This window comes from Sminthopsis crassicaudata, chromosome 6 (assembly GCF_048593235.1).
Source record: "Sminthopsis crassicaudata isolate SCR6 chromosome 6, ASM4859323v1, whole genome shotgun sequence".
NCBI lineage: Eukaryota > Metazoa > Chordata > Mammalia > Dasyuromorphia > Dasyuridae > Sminthopsis > Sminthopsis crassicaudata.
Window position 1 is genome coordinate 202403905 of NC_133622.1, and position 26787 is coordinate 202430691.

General features: G+C 46.3%; 2 protein-coding genes across 5 annotated transcripts in view; one reads left to right on the forward strand and one right to left on the reverse strand.

Annotated features, from left to right (window-relative positions):
- CALCB (calcitonin related polypeptide beta) lies at nt 1-23943 on the reverse strand. 4 transcript variants are annotated; one of them, XM_074275610.1, is made up of 5 exons: nt 5442-6812; nt 3571-3666; nt 3351-3485; nt 735-913; nt 1-244 (listed from the first exon to the last, which is right to left on the reverse strand). In XM_074275610.1, exons 2-4 carry the CDS (start codon nt 3654-3656, stop codon nt 760-762), a joined length of 375 nt encoding a protein of 124 aa, XP_074131711.1. In that variant the 5' UTR covers nt 3657-3666; nt 5442-6812; the 3' UTR covers nt 1-244; nt 735-759. The 4 variants fall into 4 exon arrangements, with proteins under 4 accessions (XP_074131711.1, XP_074131710.1, XP_074131708.1 ...); XM_074275609.1 differs by lacking the exons at nt 1-244; nt 735-913 and adding exons at nt 1724-2287; nt 23681-23943 and having other exon boundaries at nt 5442-5738; XM_074275607.1 differs by lacking the exons at nt 1-244; nt 735-913 and adding exons at nt 1724-2287; nt 23681-23943 and having other exon boundaries at nt 5442-6325.
- The window catches only part of CYP2R1 (cytochrome P450 family 2 subfamily R member 1), a 16974-nt gene continuing 12389 nt past the window's right edge, over nt 22203-26787 (forward strand). The window contains exon 1 of the mRNA XM_074275605.1: nt 22203-22489. Within this exon, the coding sequence (XP_074131706.1) occupies nt 22229-22489 (261 nt within the window). The 5' untranslated portion in view covers nt 22203-22228. The remainder of the gene's footprint in view (nt 22490-26787) is intronic.

Genomic DNA, 26787 nt, shown 5'->3' on the forward strand with positions numbered 1-26787 from the left:
TACAAGCTGCTATGATGTTTTATTTGAAATAGAATCGCATATAAAAAAGAATGTACAATAATTAACCAGAATTAGCTCATTCCATATCATACATGACAGCCGTTTTGAACAAAGAAAAACACTCATCCATCTCTAGGAGGAGGCAAAAAAAACTCAGAGCATCCACTTGGCTTTCAAGCTTCATGGAGGAAAGTTGCTTTCATTAAAAATTAAGTTAGCCATGGAGATTCGGTTTCTTGGTGATCTGGAAGACAACAAGCTCTGGTTACTAGCCTGCAATCACTGACCCAATAGCCTCCACTCCCAGCTAGGACTTGGAAGAAGCAAATCTTATTTTTGAAAATCCTGTTTTAACAATAATAACCTTCGGGTTTGGAATAAAATTAGATTGGAAAAGAATGCTGGAATCTCAGAGTTGGCAGGAACCTTAGTGGGCATTCAGCCCAATCTCCCTCTCTTCCTCAACTCCTTGCAGCCAAGGGGCAGCCAGTGGAAAAAACTGATAGACACGGAGTCTGAGGTGCTGGGATTCAGCCCTGGTTCTAGAACTGTCTGCCAATGTGACGTTGGAGAAGTCACATGATGTCTCATAGCCCCCAGTCTCTTCTGTAAAATGATCAGATTGCACAAAGTGACCTCTAACTACCCCCTTTAGGTCTGGATCCTATAATCCTAAGAAATGGAAGCATAAGGAAACCCCTCCACGGTGAAGCTGCCTTGACCCTGGCACTCACCATCCTCTCGGGTTCAGCCAGTTGTCTAGATGTCCCTCCGCCGTCTGCCAAATGTTTTAGCTCCCACGTTGGTCGGCACAAAGTCGCTCTTGACCATACCCCCTGACCTGCTTAGGAAGTCTGCCAGCCGGTGGGTCACACAGGTAGCAGTGTTGCAGCCTCGCTTCTGAGCAGTAACACTGATTTTCAGAAGGAAAAAGAACTGTTGTTAAGTGTCAGTCTCTCCCAACAGGATCCTATGGGGCTTGCTAACAAGACATCAGAGTGGGATAAAGCTACTTACTGGCAAAACATCACCTAACAATAAGGGGCTGTTTTAAACTTAGCTATCAGCACTGAAGTTCATATTAAAGGCCATTAATAAGAAAGGTATTCCCTAGAGCCCACCTGGAAGTACTTATCCCATTATTTTAGGTATGCTACAGTGAGAAATTCAAAACTTGCTTTAAACTATCAGTCACATAATAAATTCCCTTTTTTTCTGGTTTTTCCATGGGTTCTCCTCCCTACCCCCCCAAGAACCTACGTTCATCAGAGTCCTAAGAGAATAAGAAAAGATGCCATTGCTCGTTAGGATTTAACAATATTTTTTGTTGATTCAAATCCCCTGGCACTTCTCTCCTTCAAATGCTTCTAGTAATATACATGGACAGCTCCTCCTCTGACTAGAAGTAAGGGATGAGGGTACCCTTTTGGCCTCTCCAGTGACTTCCCCAGAGCCATATCCCCAGCCACAAACCATAAGGAAAAGGACTTACCTGAAGGAGTCCCCATAACCACAAAAAGTCCTGTGAGTCAACTTTCAATGAGTCCTTGTTTACCTACTCTATATAGCCCAGGATGCCCCAATGCCCGTGCCAAACAGTGGGTTCAGCAATCTATGAACTCAGATTAACTTTGAGGTCCTTCAAGTCTAACTCTTGACAAGACCATAACATTTGGGGGGAGGGGGGATTGACAAGACCAAAGCAATCGACATGACAGCTGAGAGCCTTTAAAAAAATAGGTTTATTCAACACATCTAAGCATGGAAGCTGTGCCCATCGATACAACCTGAAACCGAAGGCAGAGTTGTAGAATGAAAGGTCCCAGACAACAAGTTATACCTTTTTAGATTGATTCACTCATTAACTAAAAGTCTGAATGGTGGGTTTTTTCCCCTTGGTGGGACTTCTCTGTGCCCTCCTCACTTTAGTCTCAAACATTCTCTGTCTGCAATTGTATCTAATTAACACAGCCAGATCAGAAATTATAGTTTAAAAACGGCATGCAATCAAGGTAAAGACAGGAAGGAAGGAAGGAAATAAGAAAGGAAGTTAGGAAGAGACGACAGGAAACAGAAAGCCAAGCGAGTTTAGTTGCTCCCCAGGACATCCTCAGAGCTCCCGTAACGGTCATTCTCCAGGTCGTTCAGCACATCGCGTTTCTTGCCAGGTGTTCGCGCCCCGACGTCAGTGCGCGTGTAAGTGTGCAGCCTGTGCAGTTCCTGCGAGAGCTTGCCCAGCAAACAGGTACTCAGATTACTGCACCGCTTAGCTCTAGGTCTGTCCAGGCTGCAGGGAAAAAACATGCCAGAAGGTAACATGCAATGATACCATGCATTTGCCCTTCATCCTACCTGTAGACTGATTTCATGCCAGGGGCTCAGGTTATTGTGGGGTCAGGGGAGAGGTCAGGATCAAAGGGGTTGCAAGGTTTTGTAGAGAGAGACCATATACTGAGAGTTAGGAGAACACAATCCAAGGAGGAGACAGTGCCCGTTGTAAAAGAAAGGGGCGATTGATGCACCTTGACCTAGAGCTAGCCCTGAAGGTTCTCTCTAAGGCATTCAGCATGCTGGTCAGCCTATCATGCTCAGCAGTAGGCGTTTGTCAGAGAGGATGCAAAGGGCTCACATGCCTCTGGCCTGGAGGATGCTGAGGAGGGAGGAAAGGGGGAACTGGATCTAGACTCCATGCCTCTGGGCAGCATGCACCATTGCAGCAGAGAATTCTAAGCGCAACTGCTGGACCTGATCTACAAACATACCTGTGATATGGCTAGCTTTTAACATCGCCCTTTCTTTGCCAAGTCCAACTTACCCTCTAGTAGCATTTTTTTGCAGTGTCATTAAGAATTGCAAAGAGATAATTGGAAGCCGGTTAAAGGGGCAGGGATGGTTGGGGGACTCTTGTCAGGTCATAGTGTTTTCACATTGATCACACCTGAACCAGTTCTGGTAGGTAAGGGAGTAGGGGTGCACTCCTTGAGAGATGGAGGGAACCTCCCAAAGAAAGAGACAGCAGAATGTCTAGTTCCAGCTCTTAACAACTCTCAGACATGAAATGCTGCCTTGGGTCTGACCTCCACCTCTCAGACTGCAGCTAGAGTCAGCTGTCTCTTCCTCTACTTTCAGTAGGTACCTAGAACAGCTGCTCCCCATATCCTGGATAACAAGGACAGCCTAAGGCAACTTCTGGCCAGATGTAACCTTTTGTAGGTTGGCTCAGAAAACAAATTAACTCCTTAGTGTTGGCAGGAGGGAAAAGTGAAGCATCGGTGTCAGGGGCTGTGGCAGGTAGAGGGAATGGCCCCCACCTGGCTGGCTCTGTCCTCTGCCACGATGGCAAACCTTACCTGTTGTCCTCAGTCACCTGATCCAGCTCATCAGCTTTCATCTGCACAAACTCCTTCACTAAAGCATTCAGCAGGTGCCGAGCCTCCTCATCACTGAGAGCCACATGGTCTGGCATGACAGATTCAAAACCAGGCCTAGGGGAAGAGGGAAACTCCTGTGACACAGGTCCCTGGGAGCACTCCTCCCCAAGAGGCCTTCTAGGGTGGGGCCACCTCTTACCTGAATGGAGCAGCCTGGAGGCTGTCCATCTGGCACACAACCAGGGCAAAGAAAGCCAGGAAGGAAGAGAGCTTTAGGAGGATCATGGTGTCCTCTCTGCAACAAGAAAGAAACAGAAAGCCTTGGACTCTTAGAATCACTTCACCATCACTACGCCAAGCCTGACTTCCCGGTTCTTTTAAATTCAGAGATTTCCAATTCTAGTATTTATAAAATCCGTATTATTTTCCAAACACTGGGTTAAATGTTGAGAATATAAAGGCAAAAACATGGTTCCTGCCCTCCATTCTTCCTGGAGTTTATGTTCTTTTGGGCTGTGTTCTAAATAACTATGTCTGTCCTAGATAGGAAAGAGCGACGAGTTGGGAGTTCGATCTAGCTTCTGTCCTGATTCTCCTGAGACACCCTTCAATGACTCACTACCTCTCTAAGACTCAGTTTCTTTGCTCTTTCCAGAAGAAAAAGAATAAGCCCTCTCCTTCCTACAGTCAAAAGGCTGACCAAATGAGCTAATAATGGCTGGTAAAATGTTTTTGAGATTAGGAAGAGTTGTAGGAAAGGAAAAGATTCTCATTAGTTCTAAGAAGGCACTACTCCCCTCTGGGCATCTCTCTTTGCCCTGATTGGTATGATCACTGCCAATGACCAGGCACCATGTCACCGAGAACAGGAGGATCCAGCAAAAGCCATGTAAGTCTCTCCCTTTGAGTTACCTTGAAAGGACTGAGGAGTAAAAAGCTATTTATTAGCTATGAAAGAATTTCTTGCCTTTTCGTGACAAGCAGGGGATTTGTTTCTATGGTTCGTTCATTCTGGGCATTGGTTTCAACAGGTGCCTCCAAAAGCCAAATATATTAAAGATTTGCCCTGACTTTCTTAAATACATGAGTCTATCCTCTTCCAGGAATTTAATTTGGAGAACAGTGATCTAACTGATTATCCATTTTTCCATTTTTACTTAGAAAGAAATTCTTCTATCCCCAGGAAAATGCACAAACTGCAAAATAGGTAGCATGCTATATGCCCATTTAATTAAATGAATTTAAGCTGATTGGTGACCCCTCTGGCATTCAACATAGGACTTTTATTTTGAGAAGGTTTTAAAAACAAAAATATCTCCAAAACAAGTTAAAGTTAGGAAAATGTCTAAAGAAATATATACTAAAGGCTCAAGGAATTGTTAATACTCGTGGCTTTCCTTCTTTTCCAAATAACATCTGTAGAATTGGTTTCCAGAGACTTCTGATCAGATGATTAAGAATCACATCAAATCGTAATCAAATTATTAAGGACCAGATACTTTGGCTGGAAGTGCCCGGAAAGTCAGCTAGCTACTTATGCTCTCCGCAAAGGTCTGGACATCTCTTTGAGATCTTTATGGTTTGGGCTGCTAAATTCTCTCAGTCATCAGAAATGCTCCGATCAAATACAATTCAATGCAAATACATTGTTATTTCAAAACCCTTGCTCGGGCTGAATTGACATAATTCAGAATTGTTCTAAAATTAAAGCTAAGATCGTTAAAGAAAGATCATTTTTATTGATTCTTAAAGCCACAGGTAGCTCAGTAGCCAAGCCACAGGTGGTGAAATACAGTATCTTTTTAACGATCACTTTAGGGGAGAAAGGAGGGAATAATCTCTCTCTTCTGAATCTCATAAGCACAATAATCTTCTCTAAATAGAGCATTTTTTAAAAACCAAACGAAACAAACCAAAGCAGAGCTTTTAAAAAAAGAAAGAAAAGAAAAAAGAATTGAACAGGAAACATTTTTTAAAACATAATGCCAGTTAATATTTATAAAAACATTTACATCTATATATAGATAACATACACAATTTTAGTTATGAGGAAAAATAATGTTATCTTACCTGGGGGAGCGAGGTTTCCTGAAGAACTGCAGCCCAGGAAGCTGGAGTGCAGGTTTCTGTCTGAGTTGTTTCTAATCCTGTTGCTGTCCAATGCTGAAGCCTTCTTGGTTTATATCTACCGCCAGGCAGACGAGTGTAGGCGGCTGACAGGCCCTTGCCAGCCAATGAAAAGGCTTCTTGAGAAAACCAACCAATCGGAGGTGGGACTTAATAGCCTAGGTGTTCAAATGACGTCATCCTCCAGTCATTCCAGTATCCCATTCACAAAATGTGCCAGGCATCTCCCCGTTTCATAGGCTTACATTTGCATTGAGGTCATTGCAATTAAAAAAAAAAAAAAAAAAAAAAAAAAAAAGGAGAGACAGACAGACAGACAGACAGAAGGGGGAGGGGAGGAAAGAAAAATTGGGAAAAGAAAGAGCAAAACTCTAAAAGTAAGGGAAATTGTTTGACGTCATCAGTAATAAAAAGATAACACTTCCTTGGCCTCCTGAGCCAGGGTTTGGACCACATCTCTTTGAATGGGAGCTTCATGGGACAGATTAGTGTAGGTATTTAATCCAAGTGACATCTACAGCAAAAAAGATCTGCATTGCAAGGGGATCTGCAACTGAGGAAATGTTTGTGTGAAAGCAAATTTTAATCCCCACATCTCCTAAATCTGTGAGCCGAGAATCCTTCCAGAAAACACCAGAGAATGGGCTTGAAGCAGCACATCCAAAAGCCAGCCTAAAACAACTAGAATCTCTAGTAGCCGGAGACATTTTCAGCCTACTTACTGGTCTCAGCAGCTCTTGCTTCTGAGTGTCCAAGAGATTTCTGATCAGATGATTAAGAATCTCGTCAAATCATAATCCAAGGGTCCAAAGCTGGATAGCTCACAACTAAGGGAAATGTGATGGGGAGTTCGGAATGAAGAAGGAAAAGTGAATTAGCTGACTCCGGGTTCATGAGTCTCTGACACACCACCACCACCATAACTAATCTATACAATGGTTCTTTTAACCTCCCATGTAGCCACCAGCACCTGTTGCTATTTCCTGAAGTGTTTATTTGTCCCTACACTTCCCTTTGCCCTTTCATAAGTTTATTAGAAGTCTAGTTGGTGTCGAATGCAGGAAAAGAGCACCTAATGAATTCAAAAAGAATTTGGAGAGCCAAGGAGTCAAGGTAAGATTCCCTAAGTCTCAATGGGCAACACGGGCCCTTTCCAGAGCAGGCTAGACCCTGGGAAGGTGGGAATTCAAAGGGAATTCCGAGTTTCTTTTGCAGATGTGTAAAAAAGTATTCTAGAAACTTGATTTCTAATTAGTGTCCCGTCTTTAACTAGAGCCAGAGTTCCTGGATTCTGCAGCACAGTTGGAGGGCCCCGGCCCACTCAGAGGGAAATCAGCGGATCCTGACACGGACGCCCAAAGTATTCGGGGAATACTAAGTCCGGTCTTCCTCTCCCACTGACCCGAGGCACGGATTCTCTAGGCCCCCGGCTTGTCCCGCTGCCCCAGCCGGCCTCTGCTTCCTCGCGCTTCCAAGGTCCTTTCCCTTCCGTTCTAAAGTTCTAAAGGCTTGGGACCTCCGCCCTCGGATGCGCTGTTGGAAAGAAGAGCCCTCTCGGTGTCCAGGGTTCTGCTCTAGAGAAGGCAGGCATCTCGAGGAGAAAAAGAGAAAGAGGAGCCAGCTGGCGCGCAGTCTGTCCTTGGGAAGTTCGGGACCCGGCGCTGAGCCGCAATCACCCCTCGTTTCCCGGGCTCAGTCGCCCGAGCGTGGGCTCCGACCCTTTGGGGAGCCGGAGTCCAGCCATCCCTCGCGGGTGGTTCTAGCTTCCCGGGGCTCCGGGCTCGCTTTCTGCCTTCCTCTGGAGGGCGGAACGGGGGCAAGGCAGGGCTGGTTACCACGGGCCTGAGCCTAGGGGGCCGTCGGAGCGCCCCGCTCCCCCTCCCTCCCTCGGGACGTTCCCGGCCAGAAAGACGCGCATTGCTTCCGTGGCTTCCCAAGCCCTCCTGCCTGAAGTTGCCTTTCCCCCTCCCTCCCGCGCCGTGTCGGGGCTCGGCTCTCCCCCTCTCCCTGCACACCCACTACTGGCATGGGAAGCGCTGGAGCCCGCTCTGCAGGTTGCCCGGAAGGGCCGGAAGCGTTCCTTTGTTAATTCCCCGCAACCTCAGCCACGGATAAAGACGCGGACAGGCTCCTGGCCAGGGTCTGCCCCCGGGGAGGGAAAGCCAAGGGACCCGGGACAGAGCACTGCCGGGAGTCAGTAGTCCCGCTCGCGCGCACGCTTTGTCAGCTCTCGTCCCAGCGCAAAGCAAGTTTTCGGAGCCGCAACACTCCCTGCCTTCGGACTCCACGCCCCGCCGCCCGGATCCCGAGAGCTCGGCTCGCCGGCACCCCGGTTAAAGTTATGTCACCCGTGCGCTAAGGCACGGGAACAAGCTCTCGTTCCTTTCCTAGGGCGTCCTCGGCGGCCGCGCCGTGTGTGTAACCGCCCCTGGGAACATGGGTGTGTTAAGCGGGGTACGCGCGCGGGTGCGGGGCGCGCTCGGCAACCTCGCAGCCAACTAAGCCGGCTGGCGGGGCGCAGGACGCGGAACCGCGCTCGGAGATGGGGTCGGGAGCCGGGGCGCCCCGCGAGCAGCGAGAGGAGAGCCGGCGCGGGGATGGAGCGGAAGGCTCGGGCTGGGGAGCGCAAGGTGAGGTCCGCTCAGCGCGAGGTCCGCGAGGATCCGCCCCGCGTTTGGTTCGGAAAGGCTAAAGTGACATTTTGTGGGCTTAGGTTTCCCCTCTCCTCGGGACTGGGCCGAGCACTGCGGCAAGTGCAGGGGCGTGGCGCCTCCGGCTCTGTCCGTCTCTCCGTCTCTCCGTCTGGCTGTGTGTCTGTCCGTCTCTACATAGCTGTCCGTTTCTCTCTGTAAGTCTGTCCATCTCTGTATATCTGTCCTTTCTGTATACCTGTACATACTGTATATGTCTGTCCTTTCTGCATGTCTCTGCATTTCCGTCAATAATCTCTGCATGTCTTCACGTCCCTATATATCGGTTTCTGTCTCTATGACTGTCCGTCTCTGTCTCTATCTCTGTCTCTATGACTGTCCGTCTCTGTCTCTACATCTGTCCATCTCTGTTTCTGCCTGTCCGTTTCTGTCTATACATCTGGCTCTGTGTCTGTCCGTCTGCCTACTCCCTGCCTGCCCTGTGTCCCTGCCCTAAGGTAGCTGTGGGCCCCTGACTCTTGGATGCTTAAGCCGTCTCTGCTCTCCGCCAAGGCCGGAAGGAAAAGCCTGGGCGACTTCGAGGAGAGTTGGGAAGAGAGAGATGCTCCCTTTCTGGCTGAGCCACAGAGATAAAGGTGAAGGGCAAGCCTCTCTCCCTGATCCCTTTCCCGAGCTCCTTAACTGCTTCCAACTGAACCCTCACACCTAGACTAGCATGCGGGGGAAGGGCTGGAGCCTGGAGAAGGTGGTCCCTTCTAAGGAAGATGCTGGAATTCCTGGGAAGATGTGGGATTCTCAGATTTGGTCCTGGGGCTGAAACCACCTGGGCAAAGAAAAAAAATAAAATAAAACAAAACAAAACAAAAAACACGGTGAACCTCCCAATTCTATGATTCTTATTGACTTGACCCATCTGGATATATGTATATGATATTATATGTGTATACATACATGTATGGAGTGTGTGTGTGTGTGTGTGTGTGTGTGTGTGTGTGTGTGTACTAGACATCTGTGCTCTGGGCGCTGAGTTTTGCCTGGCATTGCCCAGATAGTAAGATCTGTGGGTGTCCCAGACACAAAGGTCTGGATGAGTGATGGATGTGGAAAGCCCATTAAGGGTTCAGAGAAGGGAAATAGGCTGAGTATCTAGGGCTCAGTAGCCTGAGCCAAGAGCCTCCTAGAGGACTAGTCTTAGGCAGAGGCCCAAGCTTTGGAGTATGGAAAGGATTTAAGGGGTGCACAGGACTCTTCACAGCTGTGAATGTTTTTTGGACTCGAAATTCTGCATTGTGGAAGATAGATTTTGGTACAAAGGCAAAACAGAAATGTTTAGATAAAGACAAGGCGTCCCCTGAGAACGTGAAGGAGGCTTAAGTTCAGCTGAGGTGAAGGACTAGGGGGCAGTCTCTTCCAGTGGCCACTTTGTGCCGAATAGGACTAGACTGGAGGTTCCCAAAGTCTCCTGTGTCTTAGATTCATGATAGTGGAGCTGTGCGATACTCTGGAGATCATCTAATTACTCTCCCTTGATTTTTACAGGAAGGGAAACGGAGATGCAGAGAAAAGGGACTTGTTTCAAGTCCCATCAGAATAAGCTTTGGCCTGGCCTCGAACCCTGGGGTCCTGATTCTCAGTGAAAACACGGCCTGTGCCAGGATTTCTTTTTGGTTCCCAGCAGCCTCTAACACGCCAATATTAGTTAAAGAGGGCTGGGGTGGGAATGTTTGAAGTGATTCTTCAGTTTCCTTCTCCTATGGATCTCTAAAGTAGACTCCTGTCTGGTAGGCTCCAGTTCAGCCCCGTCTCAAACTTAGGAAAGATGGGGGCCCAGGGACAAGATAAGGAAGAGGTGGGGAAACCCCCAGTGGGTCTGTAAGCCCCACAAGACAGCACCCGCCCTCCAGTGGCACTTCTCGAGTGCTCATTTCCCTAGTTTGAGACCCAAGTAGCTGAAAATTAACCCTCGTTATGCCGCGCATGGGCCCTTCCCTTCCTGGCCCACGCCCTGGAGCTTGCCCTGGCCTCCTCCGCAGCTTTGGGAGGCCCTGCTTGGTGCAGGCCTTTGTTCTGCCCACCGGGGGAGTCCACATCCCGGGTAGTACTGAAGCTGACATCGGGAAGACCCAGAACGACAAGTCCATTTACTGGCACGTTCATCTCCGAACCTCTCAAGACCGCCTCCTGTAAAACGAGGGGGGGAGGGGCAATGGAGCCCCCTCGAGCTCCAAATCTATGATCCTGTGACTTAGCTGGGAACCGGTGACCAGCACCGTCCCCCACCTCGCCCGCAGAAGACCGGAAAGCTGGGAGTCAATAGGGGCGGATTCTCCTCTGGGCCCAGCCACCAACGCACAGTAAGAACCTGCGGGTTTCCCTTCCCCCGTGGGAGCCTCAACTTTCCTTTCTGTAAAAGGGGAGCGGGATCGGACAATTTCCGAAGTTCCCTCCAGCCGTAAAACGTGGTCCGACTCATGAGTCTCACCGTTTGTCCTCAGACAGTGTCGGTCTTTCTAGATTCTAGTTTCCATTTCTGTTGCTTCCTAAGAACTTTGCAGATCCTCTAGCCGGATAGAAGGCAGCGAACTCAACCGAGAGACTTGCTTAGCTTCCACCACTGGGCCAAACAGTACTTAGCGGGGGCAGCGAGATCCAAAAACCCCGTTCTTCCCCGGCCCCCGCCTTCCGAGGCTCCCTTCGACCCAAACCGCAGCAACGCCCCTCCCCCCAGGCAATCCCGCTCGCCCGAGCCGGCCGGAGGATGGGCAGGGACTGGAAGCGGCGGGACAGGGCCCGGCTCTCGTCGGCTCTGCGGGCGGGACCCCGGCTCCTGGCGGAGACAGCCCAGATCGGGCCCGGACAGTCGGAGCCGAAGCCCAGCCGTGCAGCGGCCCGCCCGCCCTTCCCTTCCTCAGCCTCCACCTCGAAGCCCCCACGGCTATTGCGAACGTTCCCTGCCCGGGGCCGCTCGCCATGCCCTGAAGCCCCCCTGCGCACCCCCCTCCAGCTGTTCCTGGCTTCAGGCCCCGGAAAGTACAGCTTGCTTTCCCCGAGGGGCGGCGATACAGTTGGGAAATGGCCCTAGTGCCTGTGAGCCTCCGCCCAGGTCTCGGAGCTCTGGTTCTCCCGGTTCCCAGTACAGAGAGCAGTCCTATTCGGAAAGTCCCTCAGGGAGAGACACACACACAGAGAAACGAAAGACAGAGTCATAGACAGACAGACAGTCAGAAAGAGAGGCAGAGGCGGACAGAAGCAGGGACACAGAGAGACAGGGACAGGGAGAAAGAGACCTCGGGAGCCACAGCTAGAAATGAAAGAGGTCGCGCCCCCCCCCACCCCCCCACCCCCCCCACCCCCGCTCCGGGTCCCGAGCGTCGCACCCGCAAGCTGGACACTGAAACAAAGTTCCGCAAAGTGTCCGCGGGGACATAGGAGAGTCCATTGGCCAAGGCCAAGTGTTCTGAGTGGATGCAACAGTTAGGTTTCTCTTTCAAACTTGGCTTCCTTCGAGAAAGATGAGTTTTCTTTGAAAGGAAGGAAGGAAGGAAGGAAGGAAGGAAGGAAGGAAGGAAGGAAGGAAGGAAGGAAGGAAGGAAGGAAGGAAGGAAGGAAGGAAGGAAGGAAGGAAGAAGAAGAAAGAAAGAAAGAAAGAAAGAAAGAAAGAAAGAAAGAAAGAAAGAAAGAAAGAAAGAAAGAAAGAAAGAAAAGAAAGAAAGAAAGAAAGAAAGAAAGAAAGAAAGAAAGAAAGAAAGAAAGAAAAGGAGAAAGGGAGAAGGGGGAGGGGTGGGTGGAAAGAGGGGGAGGGGATGGGGAAGGAGGAAAGGAGGGAAGGGAGAGAAGAAAGAAATAAAAGAAAAAAAGAAAAAGAATTGAGAGATAGGGTTATATTCTTATTTTTAGTGGAATTCAGTCTGTAAACACTGATTTCAGGGTTGAGGTAAGTTTCCTTGTTTGTAAAGGCAAGACCTGCTTCTCTTTTGTAACCATTTCTGTATTACCAAATGAACTCAGTGCAAGAGGATCTCTCTCTCTCTCTCTGTGTGTGTGTGTGTGTGTGTGTGTGAGAGAGAGAGAGAGAGAGAGAGAGAGAGAGAGAGAGAGAGAGAGAGAGAGGTTCCTAAGTAATCTAGTTATTTATGAAGCTATTTTCTATTGATTTTAACCAGATTACTCCTCTATCTCGCTCTCCCTCTCTCCCTCTCTTCCCCTCTTTCTCTTCCATTTCCCTCTTTTCAGGAAGAAAAACATGCAAACTAAAAGATCACTTATGCAAGCAGTCAGTAGTTACACAAGCAGTCAGTAGAAAGCAGGTGCAAGTCCACTTAAATTCAAACATAAGCTCCCTGGCTGTTACCCTTTCAGACTGATTCCTTGCTTCTTGAACTGAACTATAAACTCACCTTCAAAATACCATCTTTTCAAAGTTGTCCTCTCCTGATATCATAATTATTAAAGGGCTATTTTTTAAAGCCAAGGTTTAAAATATAGCTTCTGGACTAATCCAGGAATGGGAAAGGAATAGACAGACCCTATATTTTCCTTCCTCTCCCACCTCCATTTCCCTTCCTTCCTCCCCACCCCAACTAAGGATTTAGAGAATATTTGACTGAGTCCATTTAAGAAGACTAAGCTTCAGGAATAACAGAGCCCTTGTATCCAAGGTTTCCTTCAGGAGGATGAGGGAAGAGAATGAATTCCCACAACTATGATCCAGAGGCCCCTTCAGCACACTGCTAAGGTGCTTCTGCCCTTCTTACCCCAGACAAACCCAACCAGTCCACAGACGAGGACTGCATTCAGATGGAAATTATCCCTAACACTATCTGAGCAGCTAGACTTGGAAACAAAACTGAGGAAGGGGAAGCTTGATTGAGGCTAGAGAGTTACTATCTTGGAAATCTTACAGACAACAAAATATTGCTTCCAATTAGATGGGACATAGAAAATGAAGGTGCAAAGTATTAACTTTAATAAGGAAGGGAAGGGGCTTCTTCCGGGGATATAGGTTGGAATAGGAAGACTCTTGTGGTGCCTTCTATTATGAAGATTTTGTGTTTCCCTGATTATACAGAAACAGAAGCAAGTACACTTCAAGCAAGCTGCTCAGGAGAGGGTCTAGGTTCCCTTCAACACCCTCTCCTTTTTGAATCTGCATTTCAGTCTTGATGCTAATTTCATTCCATGGCGGTTTTTTATTAGGAACTGAAAAATCTATATGCTTCCTGTCTTCTGCCATGTGGGATTTCTCTCCTAACTAGATTCAGGGTTAGCACAAAGAAACAGGGAAGCAGATCCACCTGCTTGGGACTTTCCCAATTCATAGAGATATATACTGACAGGAGATAGATTATCTTCAATCCATGGTGATCACTGGGGATATTTATAGTTCCATAGCTGGGAAACATGGAGTTTAGATTTTTTTTGTTCTATTAAAACCATTTTCAGGATAATAACATGATTTCTGAATGTTTATAAGGAATGTGAGGGGGAAATATTGGAAGGGTTGCAAAGAAAAAGCCTACCTTAATTCCTTCAATTTGACATTATGACCTGTTTATGCCGAAGCTTCACTTATTTTTTTAGATTATAAAGTGTTTCTATTGGCTAAATTTTATATTTACCAAAGTTTGCATTTAGGCAAAGTGAATTCAAGGTAGAAAGAAGCCTGAAGGAGGAACTTAAAGAATTTCATTCTAGACATATATCCTCATTATTAACTGTAAGTGACCTTGACCATCAGTAATAGTACTAACTAAATTTGTACCATACTTGAAGGTTTGCAAAGAGCTTTATATCTTTTAGCTCATCTGATACACTGCTCATCTTCCAAAGGAAAGGCTTGGCAGCGGACCCATAGAAAGAGCACCAGCTCTGGAGTCAGAGAAGTTGGATTTGATCACTGTCTCTGCTGCTTACCATCCAAGTGACCGTGGGTAAATTCTTTGACCTATTCTAAGGTTATCCATTTCTTACATAAAAAAATGAGAGCATTAAGCTACATAGCTTCAGAGCTCACAGTTCTCCATCGTAGATTTCTCAAATTTGCTTCCATTTCTCAAATATTTCTCTTCTGCCCCTTTGCATTAAGGTCAATCAGCTCTTGCTTTTGCCTGGTTAATATGCCTTGATTCATGGCTGCACTGTTGTCTCCTGGGAGTGTGGCTTAGGGGGTCAGATTGAATGTCAAAGGAAAGATCTTTTCCATCATTTCCCCAACAAGCAGAGCTACTGAATGTCACAGCATCCAAGGGACTAGAGATGAAGCAACACAGAGCCAACACAGAAATAGCTTGGGGCATTAGGTGATCAGCCCTGGCTTTTGTCCACCTCACTCCTGACAGGAAAAAGAAAGGGGAGAAGCCACAATCTCTCTAATATAAGTAATTGACACAAATATATAATACCAACAGAGCCATTATTCAATAAAGAAGCGGTCATTTCAAAATAAGAATTGCAAACTATAAATCAACACATGAAAATAAGCTCTGTATCACTACAAGGAAGAGAAATATAAATTGAAAATGTTGAGGTTTGACACTAGGCAAGTAATAATAAACGGGAATAGTCAGGGATGCTGGGAAATTATACAAGAAAAGGAACTGTCCATCACCTTTGACCAAGTAACATCACTACTGGAAATTCAATCCCAAAGCAATCAAAGACAAAGTTCAGTTTATAACAAAATATTAACAGTCTTATGGTATCAACAAACTAGAAGCAAAATTAATAATCATTAATTGGGGGTAGCAGGAAAAAAATGTCTCTGTAGTGTGGTGGTATGGTAAGAAAAATTTAAAGAAAAATAGAAAGAATTGTATGAACTGTTGCCCAAGGGAACAAAGTAAAACAATGAAAGCTCTTTAAAACAAATAAGGAAATACATCTCCCTGGTACAGCCCAGATCACAAGTTGGGAGGATGGGCAGATGGTTCACTAGAACAAAATATTGTACATATCATCAGATACATTCAACACATATTTTTGTCTCATTGGTTTCCTTTGTCTCAATGGAAGGATTATTGGAGGAGGGCAGGTTGAAAGACTGTATCAATAAAATTTATTTGGAAAATAATTTTAGATTCATAATGGAAAATGCTGTAAAAGAAAAAAACCTGCAGAATCTGAATGCAAATCAAAGCATATTATTTTCACTTTTCTTTTGCTTTCTAATGTAGAAATGTTTAATAAGTGTGTGCATGTATAACCTTTGTAAGATTGCTTGCCATCTTGAGGGTAAGGGAGAGAAAGCAAAAAACTGGCACTCAGATCTTATAAAAGTAAGTGTTAAAAATTATCTTTACATGTGACTAGAAAAAAGTACTTTAAAGTGGGTAGAGAAAAAGAAAATAGTTTTAAATTATTTCCTCTCTCTTGCTTTCCCTCAAAGAAGGAAAGAAGAAATAGCATACGCTATGTCCACAGAACAAAGGTCCCACATCCAAGATCCCCCTTGGGAAACATGCCTTCATCTATACTTGTCCCGTTGATTAGGAGGACAAACACTTTGTGATCAGGAGCCTATCTGTATGGAAATCAGAGGGAACTCAAGAAACTGAGTTCAGATTTTTTTCTCTGATAATTGCACCATGTTGGTCAAATCTTATTATTTCTCTGAGCCTCAGTATACTTCATCTGTAACATGGGGATAATAATACTTGCCTATTTCATAAGACAATTGTGTGGGATACTCTAGTTGTCGTAGTTCTACAGAAATGTGTCCTATTATTCTCCCAGAAGCTCACCCAAGAAAAAATTTAACATGAACAGGGGATTGCTTGATTCAGCAGTAAGAACAATTGAGCTTTTACTTTGTGCCCCAAAATTGTGAATGGCACAAAGAAATTCCGGATCTGGTCTCTTCTCCATCCTCTAGAACCTCACAGTCTGCTTATGGAAGTGACTACAATTAGAATTAGAATTGTAGAATTAGACATAATTGCTGCTATAACTGAATGTTTCAAGTTCAAAAGATAAATCAGTAGTCACAGAAGATTTTTCTGGAAAAGGAATAGGGGATAAGACTCTAGCAGGAATTTGAAGAGTGGGTATGAATTGGAAGGTTTTCAGGGGGAGAGTGGGAGGAGAGAAACTGAGTTGATTCCCTTTCTCTTGCTTCAAGTATTTTGTCTTTTCAAATATCTGCTTTATGATAGTCATTCACACTTGTGGTTTTATTAGCTTAGTAATGAGAGACAGATGGAGAGAGAAAGAGATGGAGAACGATAAGGGAAGATAGAGATAAGAGATAAAGATATGGAGACAAATACAGAAAGAGAAACAGAGAGAGAAGGAAAAGAGGAATAGAGAAAGACAGATAAACAGAGAGAAAAAGACAGAGACAGACACAGAGCAGAGAGAGACAGAGACAGAGACAGAAACAGAGACAGAAAGTGCCAACCTGCATGTGGAAGAAGTTTCTCTCCTAGAAAATTACAATGAAATCACAAGTCTCATCCCTCTTTATTTGAAATAGTTGAAATTTCTAAAGGAATCAACTTACTTCCAAGATGATGTTCTGATGGTCCATGGAGTACCTTTTCTTTCTCCTTTTGCATGTCTCATTTCTGCAGATGGGCTCCCAGGAGACCTCAGCAGCATTTTGAAAAATCCTTCTATTATATGTTCAGTAATAAAACCAACACCCTTGAGTAGAAGATAAATAAGTCTAAGAAATCAATGCCCTCCGATTCCCAAATGCTGCCAGTCAGTTTAAATTAAAATGTAAAAGACCCCAGAGCTCAAGGCCCTAAGTACCTGAGAAAAGGTCACTGGTGAATGAGAGGGGATTGATTTATTTTTTCCTGATTGGACCAGCTGTTCAAAGGAGAGGAGAAGGGAAGAGAGGTCAGGGAACTAAAGGACTCTTTCCCTCCCTAGTCTTATCACTTCAGGAGTTTCTCCATGAGTGGGACATTCAGAAGAGGAGAAGAGATCACAGATTTATAGCTCAAAGGGATATTTTTTGTGTGTTGAACTAAATTTTGACCATCTGAGGGAAATCTAGGGATATCTTATTAGAGTAATGTTTTCAAATGTATAAAATAAAATGCAAAGGATTATCAAGGAAACTAATTATGAGATGCAGTTATTAAGATATATTAATTGCAATATAGTAATATATATGATTAATGTATTAAATAACAAGATGATATATTTTAAAACATAGGCTAACATTAAATTTTATTTTTAAAAGACTTTTTTTGTATTTTTATCTTTAAAAGACATTATTACTTAGCTTGACTAATAACATTAAACTGTGGGATTGTCTTTAACAAGACAATATGTATGGTACAGTACAATATGTATAAATCATCCATTCGGTTTGGTTTTTCTTTGAATGATTCCAAGAGTAGATAACGTGATTCACAAAGCTATATTGTTGCAAATGGAATTAAAGCTTTCATAATTTGCCTTCCAAGAGCCACAGTAATTTCAAATAGTGATGAACATAAGTGATATTTCAAGATAATGCACCAGTTGTAATGAGATAGGAAAATAACTGTGGTTTTTATTAATGGAAAGTTTCAGGTATTGGTAATAACACTGTCATTTGTTGCCTGTTTTCAAAATTGGAGGAAACACTACTTTTCAGTTAGAGGTTAATGAACATAAAGATGTATGTTTCCCCATCCAGATTCAGAGATCCTCTGTAATCTATCCACAGACCCATGAGAGTCCGTGGGCCCCACGTTAACATCCTCTGATCTAGTTTAGCCCCCTTGTTTTAGTTGGAACTTGTGATTTCCTTGGAGTATAGAACTCCCTCCTCCAATAACCTTCTGGACAATTTCCAGGCCAGCTTATGGAGTGTTTCTGTGAGCTCTCTTGTGAGATCAACATGACAATATGGCTGCATTTGAAGCTGCTCCCAAGGCTGTTCTTGCCCCTCATTTTTCAGAGCTGCGTATGAAAACCCAGAGAGATTAATTAACTTGGGCAGAGTCCAGAGCTGGCATTTTCCAAACCCAAATTAAGCTCTCACTGGAAAGTACCAGGTTATCCACCCAATTCCCTACTTTTACAGAGAAAGCCCAAAGAGGGAAAAGCCCTTGCCCAATATCACCCAGGAGTGATATTCCCCACATCTTCTGAGAACATAGTCAGCACACTTACCCCAAAGCACTGACTGAGCACTGGAGGGGAGAGGGACTCATGCTTCTAGAAGTCCCCTCCAGTGTTGGTGGGGAAACTCAGTTTCTTTTGCTTTCTGTCCTATCCTAATCACTCTCTTCTGGATATAATAATGGGAGCTGAGAATTGAATCAGACAGCCTTGTTCAACCTTGTCCTAGTTGGGATTTCCTCTTCCTGGCTATAGAACCTCTAAGTCAGAAAGTTTTGAAGGCTCCTCCAGCTCTAGGACTATATTTTTAGAATCTGACTTCCACGTTAAAACAATGGATGCCATGGAAAATGACACGTTTGCCTCTTTCCTAATCATAAAACCAGATATTTAAAGCTGAAAGGAATCTTAGAGGTAATCTAATCCAAACCCCTCTTTTTACAAATGAGATAACTGAGGCCCCAGGGTTCGGGGAAACAAGTATCTACTATGTATCAGGCACTGTGCTAAGAACATTTTAGATACGATGTCACTTAAGAACACAAATAGGAATATTCTATAAAAATGTGATCCACGCTTATTTCTCATCGGTTAAATATAGTTTACAGAAAGCAATCAGGTAATTAAATTCAGTGGCAAGAAGAATAGGTTGTGTTTGTTTTAATAATGACAAAAATGTAACCATATTGTGAATATAATAATTTGTCTACTGAATCTATCAAACGTTGGAGATTCCTTAGGTAGTAGTAGAAAACCCTTCAAATCAAATCAATTTAAAATAACTTGTCCAGAGTCATACAGTGCCTAAAATAGGATTTGAATCCACGTCTCCTTGAAACCTGAATCTATTGCCCAATCATACTTACCAGATTTCTAGTGCTACATTCTTCATCCAACAATCAAAATTGTTAAATAGGGGCAGCTAGGTGGCGAAGTGGATAGAGCCCCAGCCCTGAATTCAGGAGGACCCGAGTTCAAATCTGGTCTCAGACACTTAACACTTCCTAGCTGTGTGACCCTGGGCAAGTCCCCAGCCTCGGGAGGGGGTGGTGGTGGAAATTGTTAAGTAATTTGAAGTCTGTCTCTGGGGCACTGTTTTCTCAGTCTATAGCTTCCCCTCCACATACATACACCCACTCCCTATTAAATATATATATATATATATATATTTACTCCCTATTTATTGCTCTTTCCCTACTTAATATTTCCCCTGTCTGCAATAGCCTTATTCTTGTCTAGAAGGAAAAACAAGATAAACTTGTTTAAATCTCTGGTAAGATCTTGCTTAGGAAATGATCAGCAGGATGAATTCAGAGAGGCTTGGAGAGACTTACATGAACTGTTCTGAGTGAAATGAGCAGAACCGGGAGATAGATCATGGTACATTTCAACAACAATACTGTATGATGGAAGAGGATATCTTCTACAAAGAGAAGATCTAATTGGATCAAGTTGGACAGAATCAGCCACACCCAGAAAAGGAACACTGGGAAATGAGTGTAAAACTGTTTGCACTTTTGTTTTTCTTCCCAGGTTATTTTTTACCTTCTAAATCCAATTCTCCCTATGCAATGAGAGAACTGTTTGGTTCTGCACACATATATTATATCTAGGATATAGTATAATATAATTACCATTTAGGAGAGGGGTGGAGAGAGGGAAGGAAAAAGTCAGAACAGAGTGAGTGCAAGTGATAATGTTGTAAAAAAAATTACCCAAGCATATGTTCTGTCAATAAAAAGTTATAATAATAATAAAAAAAAAAGAAAATGAAATATATCAATTAAAAAAAAAAAAAGACCTTGCTTAGGCTAGAGACTCTGTGTTTCCTTTCCTGAAGTGTTTAGGGTTTAGAAGGTCAATCCTTAGGAGAAAACTGTTTAATCCAGGGGTTCTCAAACTACGGCCCTCGGGCCACATGTGGCCTGATGAGGATGTTTATGCGCCCACAGGGTTATGGCAAATGGGCTGAGGGGCAGAGACAAAGTGTGAGCTTTTGTTTTTACTATAGTCCGGCCTCCCACAGTCTGAGGGACAGTGAACTGGCCCCTATTTAAACAGTCTGAGGACCCCTGGTTTAACCCAAGGAATGAATCCACTAATGGTGGAATTTGGGGAGAGCATAGACATGGAACTCTTTTCACAGTAATAACTCAAGCTTTCTACAAAGTACAACAACCCGATGAGGTATTATTATCCCCATTCTCCAAAAGAGGAAACTAGGGTTAAGATGTGAAGAAGCAGCTGTTGTTATGGCTGGGACAGGAATCTGAGCGTTCTGACCCCCAAGGCCATTAGACCATGATGCATCTCTCTAGGCTGCCAAAACTCTGGGGAGGGCTCCCATTGAAACAAAAGGGAAACATCTATGAATTATTTAAAAGGTGCCGCAGTGCTAAGGACTTGATCTTCAGGCCACTGAAGGGGGAAAAAATGGAAATATTCCACTGGCTGGGATCAAAGCATATTTTTCACCGGTAAGACACAACTTACAGAAAGCAACCAGGTAACCGAACTCAATGGCAAGGAGAATGGGTTCAATTCATTTTGGTAATAAAGGAAACTTAACTGTGGACAGCTAGGGGTGTAGAAAATAGAATGCTGAGCCTGGAGTTAGGAAGATTCATTTTCCTGAGTTCAAATCTGGTCTCAGCCACTACCACAGAGCAAGTCACTTAACCCTGCTTGCCTCAGTTTTCTCATCTGTCAAATGAGCTGGAGAAAGAAAGGGCAAAGCTCTCCAGTATCTTTGCCAAGAAAAGCTCAAATGGAATCAGAAAAAAAATGACTGAACAATAACATATTGTACCATAAGGCATTATGAGTACAGTGATTTGGTTACTGAATCCATCAAACACTGGAAACCCTGTAGATAGTAAGTAGACCCCTTAAATCAAATTGATTCCAAAATTTTGAATACCTGCTATATGTAAGTCACTGACAGGGCGTTAGGTGACAGAGAATGAGGATTACTTTAAAAAGCAGAGGTACGTTGTCAATGTATTTAGTATTGGTAGAATCTTGAAGCAGCTCCAAGCTAGGCGGATTAGCCTGTGTTCCCTGCTCCCTCCACAAACATTTTATATGGTTTAAAAGGACAAATCAATATCAAACGCGACTCTCATGCAGCCTGGGAACTTCCGGATGTGTGGCCATAAATCCAACCAGGTTGGAGCAGTCTTCTAGTAATTTCTAGTAACTTCTAGTGACTCTAGAGGTTTCCCAAAAGAATTTGCAGGTTTAAACTGAATCGAATTTGGGCTAAGTTCCACAAGAAATTAGCAAAGAACCAGGAGCGAGAAGATAAATTCATAGGAAAAGACAGATCTGGTTCTTCCTGTCACTGATATGCTAATTTTATGCTGAGTAATCCCCCCCCCCTTCCCCTCGGAAGTGTAAGTTTCACGCGCTTCCTCTTTCTCCAGGCCCTTCCCTCTGAATGTTCTCATTTGGTCGGGCTGGTTTACAAGAGCTGAAACTGAAGCAGGACCTTCCCGGTCCTTTTGCTGGGACTGCAAGGATGGGAAGGCAGGCGGGGGGGAGGGGGAATCGCGGAGATGACCGTCCAGGCACAGGAAGCCGCGGCCTTGAGCGCTGCAGGAAGCGGAGCTGGAGCGGACAGAGACCAGGCCCGAAACCGAGCCTGCTCCGCTCTCGTTAAACCGCAGACCGGGATCTTGGGCGAGTCCCCCGTTCCGAAGTGCTCGTCCTCTAACGAGATTGTCGGTTGGTGAAATGCTAAGCCCCTATCGTTTCTAGTTATTGATTCTGTAAGCTGTTTTACTGTAAAATGGGGGAATTAACACTTATCACCACTGCCCTCGATGAAGGAGGCAACGTGCCCGGCCTTGGCAGGGGAAGGGGGCGGTGGCCCCGTCACCTAGTAACCTCTCCGGGCCGGCAGCCAATGGGAGGCGCCGCACCCTGGGGCACGGAGTAACGCCACGGGCTGGCGGCCAATAGGAGCGCGGCGCGGGGCTTGGGAGGCCCGCGAGGGAAGGATGGCGCGGAGCTCGTGCCATGCGGGTGCTTAGCGGGGGCGCCGGGGGCCTCGGGGGCCCGGGGATCTCGGGGATCTCGGGGGCGGCCGCCCTGGGTGGCGCAGCCCTGCTCATTGTCCTGCTGCTGCTGCTGCTGCTGCTGCTGCTCCGGCCCAGGCGGCCGGCCTGCTTCCCCCCGGGCCCCGCCGGACTGCCGCTCCTCGGCAACATCTTCTCCTTGGCCGCCTCGGCGCAGCTGCCGCACGTCTACATGGAGCAGCAGAGCCACGTGCACGGCCAGGTACCGCTTCCGCGCCCGCCCGCCCGCAGCCAGAGCCCGGCCGGGGAGACGCGAGACTGCCGGTCCGAGCTCCACCCCTGCGGGCGGCCCCTCCCCTCTCCCGAGGGCCACACCCACGTTCTCCTAGTGGCCACCCGCCGGGGCCACCGCCTTTTGTCCCTTCGCCCCCCTCCCTCCTATTTACCACCCCCTCCCAAAGCCCCGGCCGGTGACCCCGGGAGCGGGCCCTCCGGCCGCGCGGACTTTAGAACGCTGCGGCCCCCTCCCCCGGCCCGGGGTTAATCGTTCTTTGGACTTGTCCGCGCACCAGTCCGAGCTGCGATCTGAGCCCGCCCCGAGCGCCCAAAGGACGTCCGGCCCGGGCTCAGCTGGGGGCTCCTCCGCGCCTGTCCGCGTGGGTCTGTGTGTGCCTCTCTCGTCTCTGTATCAGTCTCCTCTCCGTGTCTTTCCCCGTCTCTCAGTGTCTCCTCTCCATCTCCCTGTCCCCGTCTCTCCCTCCCTCCTCCTCTCTCTCTCTTCCCTTCTTGGTTTCCTTTATATGCAGTGTTTATGCATTGAAAAAAGTGATTCTCGGGGATCCGGCCATCTCCGTGTCATAGTGGAGACCGTGGACCCCGGGCAGGTCTCAGTATCTTTGCCCAGAACCCCCCCCCCCCCCCCAAGAGCCCGTTACAGTGTTGTGCTGTTTTCAGTAGTGACCTCCTTTTTAGTGATTCCTCTGTAAGTGTGATCCATCAGTATTAAGTAAGGGCGGCCCTATTACTTGGGACGGCGGGAGAAGTGGAGAAACGGCGCTCACTTGTAGCTGGGAGACCCAGGGAACCCCGTGGTAATGGGACAGTTCTGCTGTTTTCAGACTCACCTGCAGGACTGCCTAAAAGGATCCCTGCTGGGCGCAGTGGCCGTACTGGAGCCCCCAGGCAGTCTGGGGAATTTTAACAAAACCAATCCCAGCCAAAACTTGGGATCGGAAGGGTGGAGGGGGAGGGAGGGAAAGGAGGGAGGACCTAGGGGAGGAAATGAGGGGAAGGGAAGGGGGAAGGGGCTGCAGCCTTTACTTTGCACAAATCATTGTGATAAGTGCCTGGCTACAAATGGAAGAGCAAGAATGATCCCATTCTAATGGGGGGTGGAGTACAGGCTACAGGGTACAGGAAGAGTCAGCCAAAGGTCCAGGGGCCCCCACCTTACACGTAAAGCTAGCAGGTGCCCTCCAATGGTAGAGCCAGATCCGTTTCCAATGTTGAGCCACTTGACAACGCCAAAGATTTGGGTGGTTAGTGCTTTGTTTCGGAGGCGGCAGCGCCCGCAGAGGCTGGCGGCCCGGCCCCCTCCGCCCGGCCTCGCGCTCTTCTGGGATGGCTGGCTCGGGCCGGCGCTTCCTTCTCTTCCTGGCGGGGTTGAGAGTCCTGGCCTGCTTCCCCCAGGGTCGGAAGGGACGTTGTAGTTGGAGGTGGCAGCGCTTTGATCTGCCTGGCATTTTTGAGGGCGTTGGCCGCTTCAGGTAAGTAGGCCAGAGGCTCGACTGTTGTCGGTGATCATCAAGCCAGAAACATTCATTAGGCGACTGGAAGGTGGCAGACAGACCCACGTTACTGAAGCCGTTGCAGAAATCCAGGCGTGAAGTGATGATGGCCCACGCTCCAGGTGGAGCACTTCAGAAAGAGGGTGAGAGAGAGAGGAGGCCAGGCTGGGCGCTGGCAGGAGGGGCTGCCCTCTGCTCCTCGTTGTCAGGGAAAGAAGCAGGCGAGGAGTACTCAGAGGAAAAGGTGATGACTTGAGTTTTAGACGCCACGAGTTGTCGTGTCTTCCAGGTATTCAATCCTGGGTGTCTGAAGGCCGGTGGGAGATGGGAGATCGGAGGTCAGCAGGACCCCTTCTTAGTAATAACGCCCTTTACGCCCAATTCACTTTCTTCACAACAGTTCTGAGAGACATTAGCTGGTGACATCATGTCTAGCTCCAGGAGAAGGGACTTAAGTTGGTGGCGGCGCTGGCCCTTGGGGCCAGGCTCTGGGACACCCCTCCCGGGACTGCTCTTTTCACTGTTCCATTCTTGCTGGGCCCAGCAAAATGTGCCACCTCCCTCACTAGCAGACTCTCACTCTCCTTGTGAAGTACTTAAAAGGCCTTTCATTTATAAGTCACTTTGACTTATAAATGTGGTTAACTATGTGTAATCAATTAGTTTTAACTGCAATCCATCAATCACATTACCTATCTTCTACATCCGCTCTGTGGAGTCTGGCTGATTGGTCTTTCTCAGTTTTCTATGCAGTAATAAGCAGTTACGACATGAGTAAGCAGCCCCCACTTGCCAAACACCAAAGTCTTCCAGTGTCACAGCCTCCCCTTTCCGTAGAAGCCACCCTAGGCCCACCCTCTGTGCTTATCCACGTTCCACATCCTCTGGTCAACAGAGTAAATTTCGGCTAATTAGAGACTCATACTCCTACATTTCCCTGGTATAAGAACAAAGGTTCTCTCCTCTCTGGGTGGCTTCACAGTTTCTGAAATGCTTTAAATTAGTCCGTTTTCAAAGCACTTTCACATCTTCTGTGTTGCCACAATAACTCTGTGGAGTAAGAAATGCCAGAAATATGTTGATTTATGGGAGGAAACTGATGTTTGGATGAGTTAAGCAACTTGGAAAATCGCTTTTGCAGATGAATGGAGCAGAGAGTGGAGTAAAGAGACCCCGACCCCCGACCCGCACCTACCGCAATGGTGCAGGTAAAATGATGAAGGCCTGAACCAGAGTGGACCCAGACCAGAGCCCGGGCTTGGTAGCCGGCATCCTTCACAGACATTCCCCTTCTGTATAAAAGAAACTACTTCCCTGTCTCATGCAGATTTGACAGGTGGTTTTTGTACAGGTGAAAACATCTTATGATGACTGTCAAGTCTCTGGGTTAGAAATACCCAAAGTAACAGAAAATTAGCTTGCTTTTGCCTAGCATCTCATGTGATCTTAGACCTGGAAGGAACTATAGAGACCATCTATTTAAGACCATCTATTTATTCCAACTCCAAGATTTTACAGAATTTTGAAACCAAGGCCCTGAGAGTGCCCATCAGGCAGTTAGTTGCCCAAAGATCACACAGGGAGCAGAGTTGGGAGGCATGAGCCCAGGCTCTCCAATGACAATAACTACAATTTCCAGCAGACCACACTGTCTTCTTTAGTTACATCTCTTAGCTTCCAATGGGATTTTCTAGAACATGAAAGTGGAGGTTCCTTCATTTTAGTTTTCATACAAAATTGATGTCTGAGACAAAACCATTACTTTGGGAATGCTGGAATAAGGCATGACATGACATGATTCAGCTATTAATTGATAACAGACATGTTCCTGAGTCTCTAGCTAAGATTTACTCTGTTGACCAGAGGATGTGGAACATGGATAGGCACAGAGGGTGGGCCTGGTACCCTCTGTGCAAACCTGAGGTTCGGGGTGGCTTCTATAGGAAGAGGAGGCTGTGACACTGGAAAATTTCTGTGTTTGGCAACTGTTTATGACTGGGTAGTAGATTAGTGGCCTGAGAAAGTCCAATCAGCCAGATTGTATAGAGCAGACCTAGAAGATAGATAGCATTATTGATGGACTGCAATTAAAATCATAATTGATTTTACATAGTTAAAAACCACCTTTATAAGTCAAGTGGCTTATAAATGAGAGGCCTTTTAAATACTTAACAAGGAGAGTCTCTGCTAGGTGGCAGGTTTTGCTGGACCCAGCAAGAATAAAATAGTGAGAAGAGCAGTCACGGATGGGAGTCCCAGAGCTGGCTTCATGGGCCAGTCTGGCCATCAACTTAAGTCCCTTCTCCTAGAGCTAGTGCCTTCTATAAAAAACATAATGTTTTACCAGCTAATGTCTCATAGAACTGTTGTGAAGAAAGTGAATTGGGCATAAAGGGCAGTTATGAAGAGTGGGTGTGAAACTGGTACGCTCAGGTAATGAGTCATCAAAAATCTGTGCAAAGAGGTCATTAGTCAAAACTATGCTCAGCTCTGTGTGGAAATGAGAAAGGAAGGATCTCAGAACTTCTTTTCCCACAGGCCAGAACAACAATTGGTGCACTTCTCACTGACCCAAAGGGTTGAAAGTGGCATAGACTGCTCGAACTGTAACGGACTTCTGATTATTTGTTCCAAGCCTCTTCACCCCCACTTAACAGAGGAGAAACTAAGCCCAGAGTTTGGCTTGACTTGTGTGAGGTCACCCAGTTAGAGGTGGAGGATCACATCTCCTATCCTTCACCTGTGCTCTCTTCTTTATGCCCATTGAGCCAGA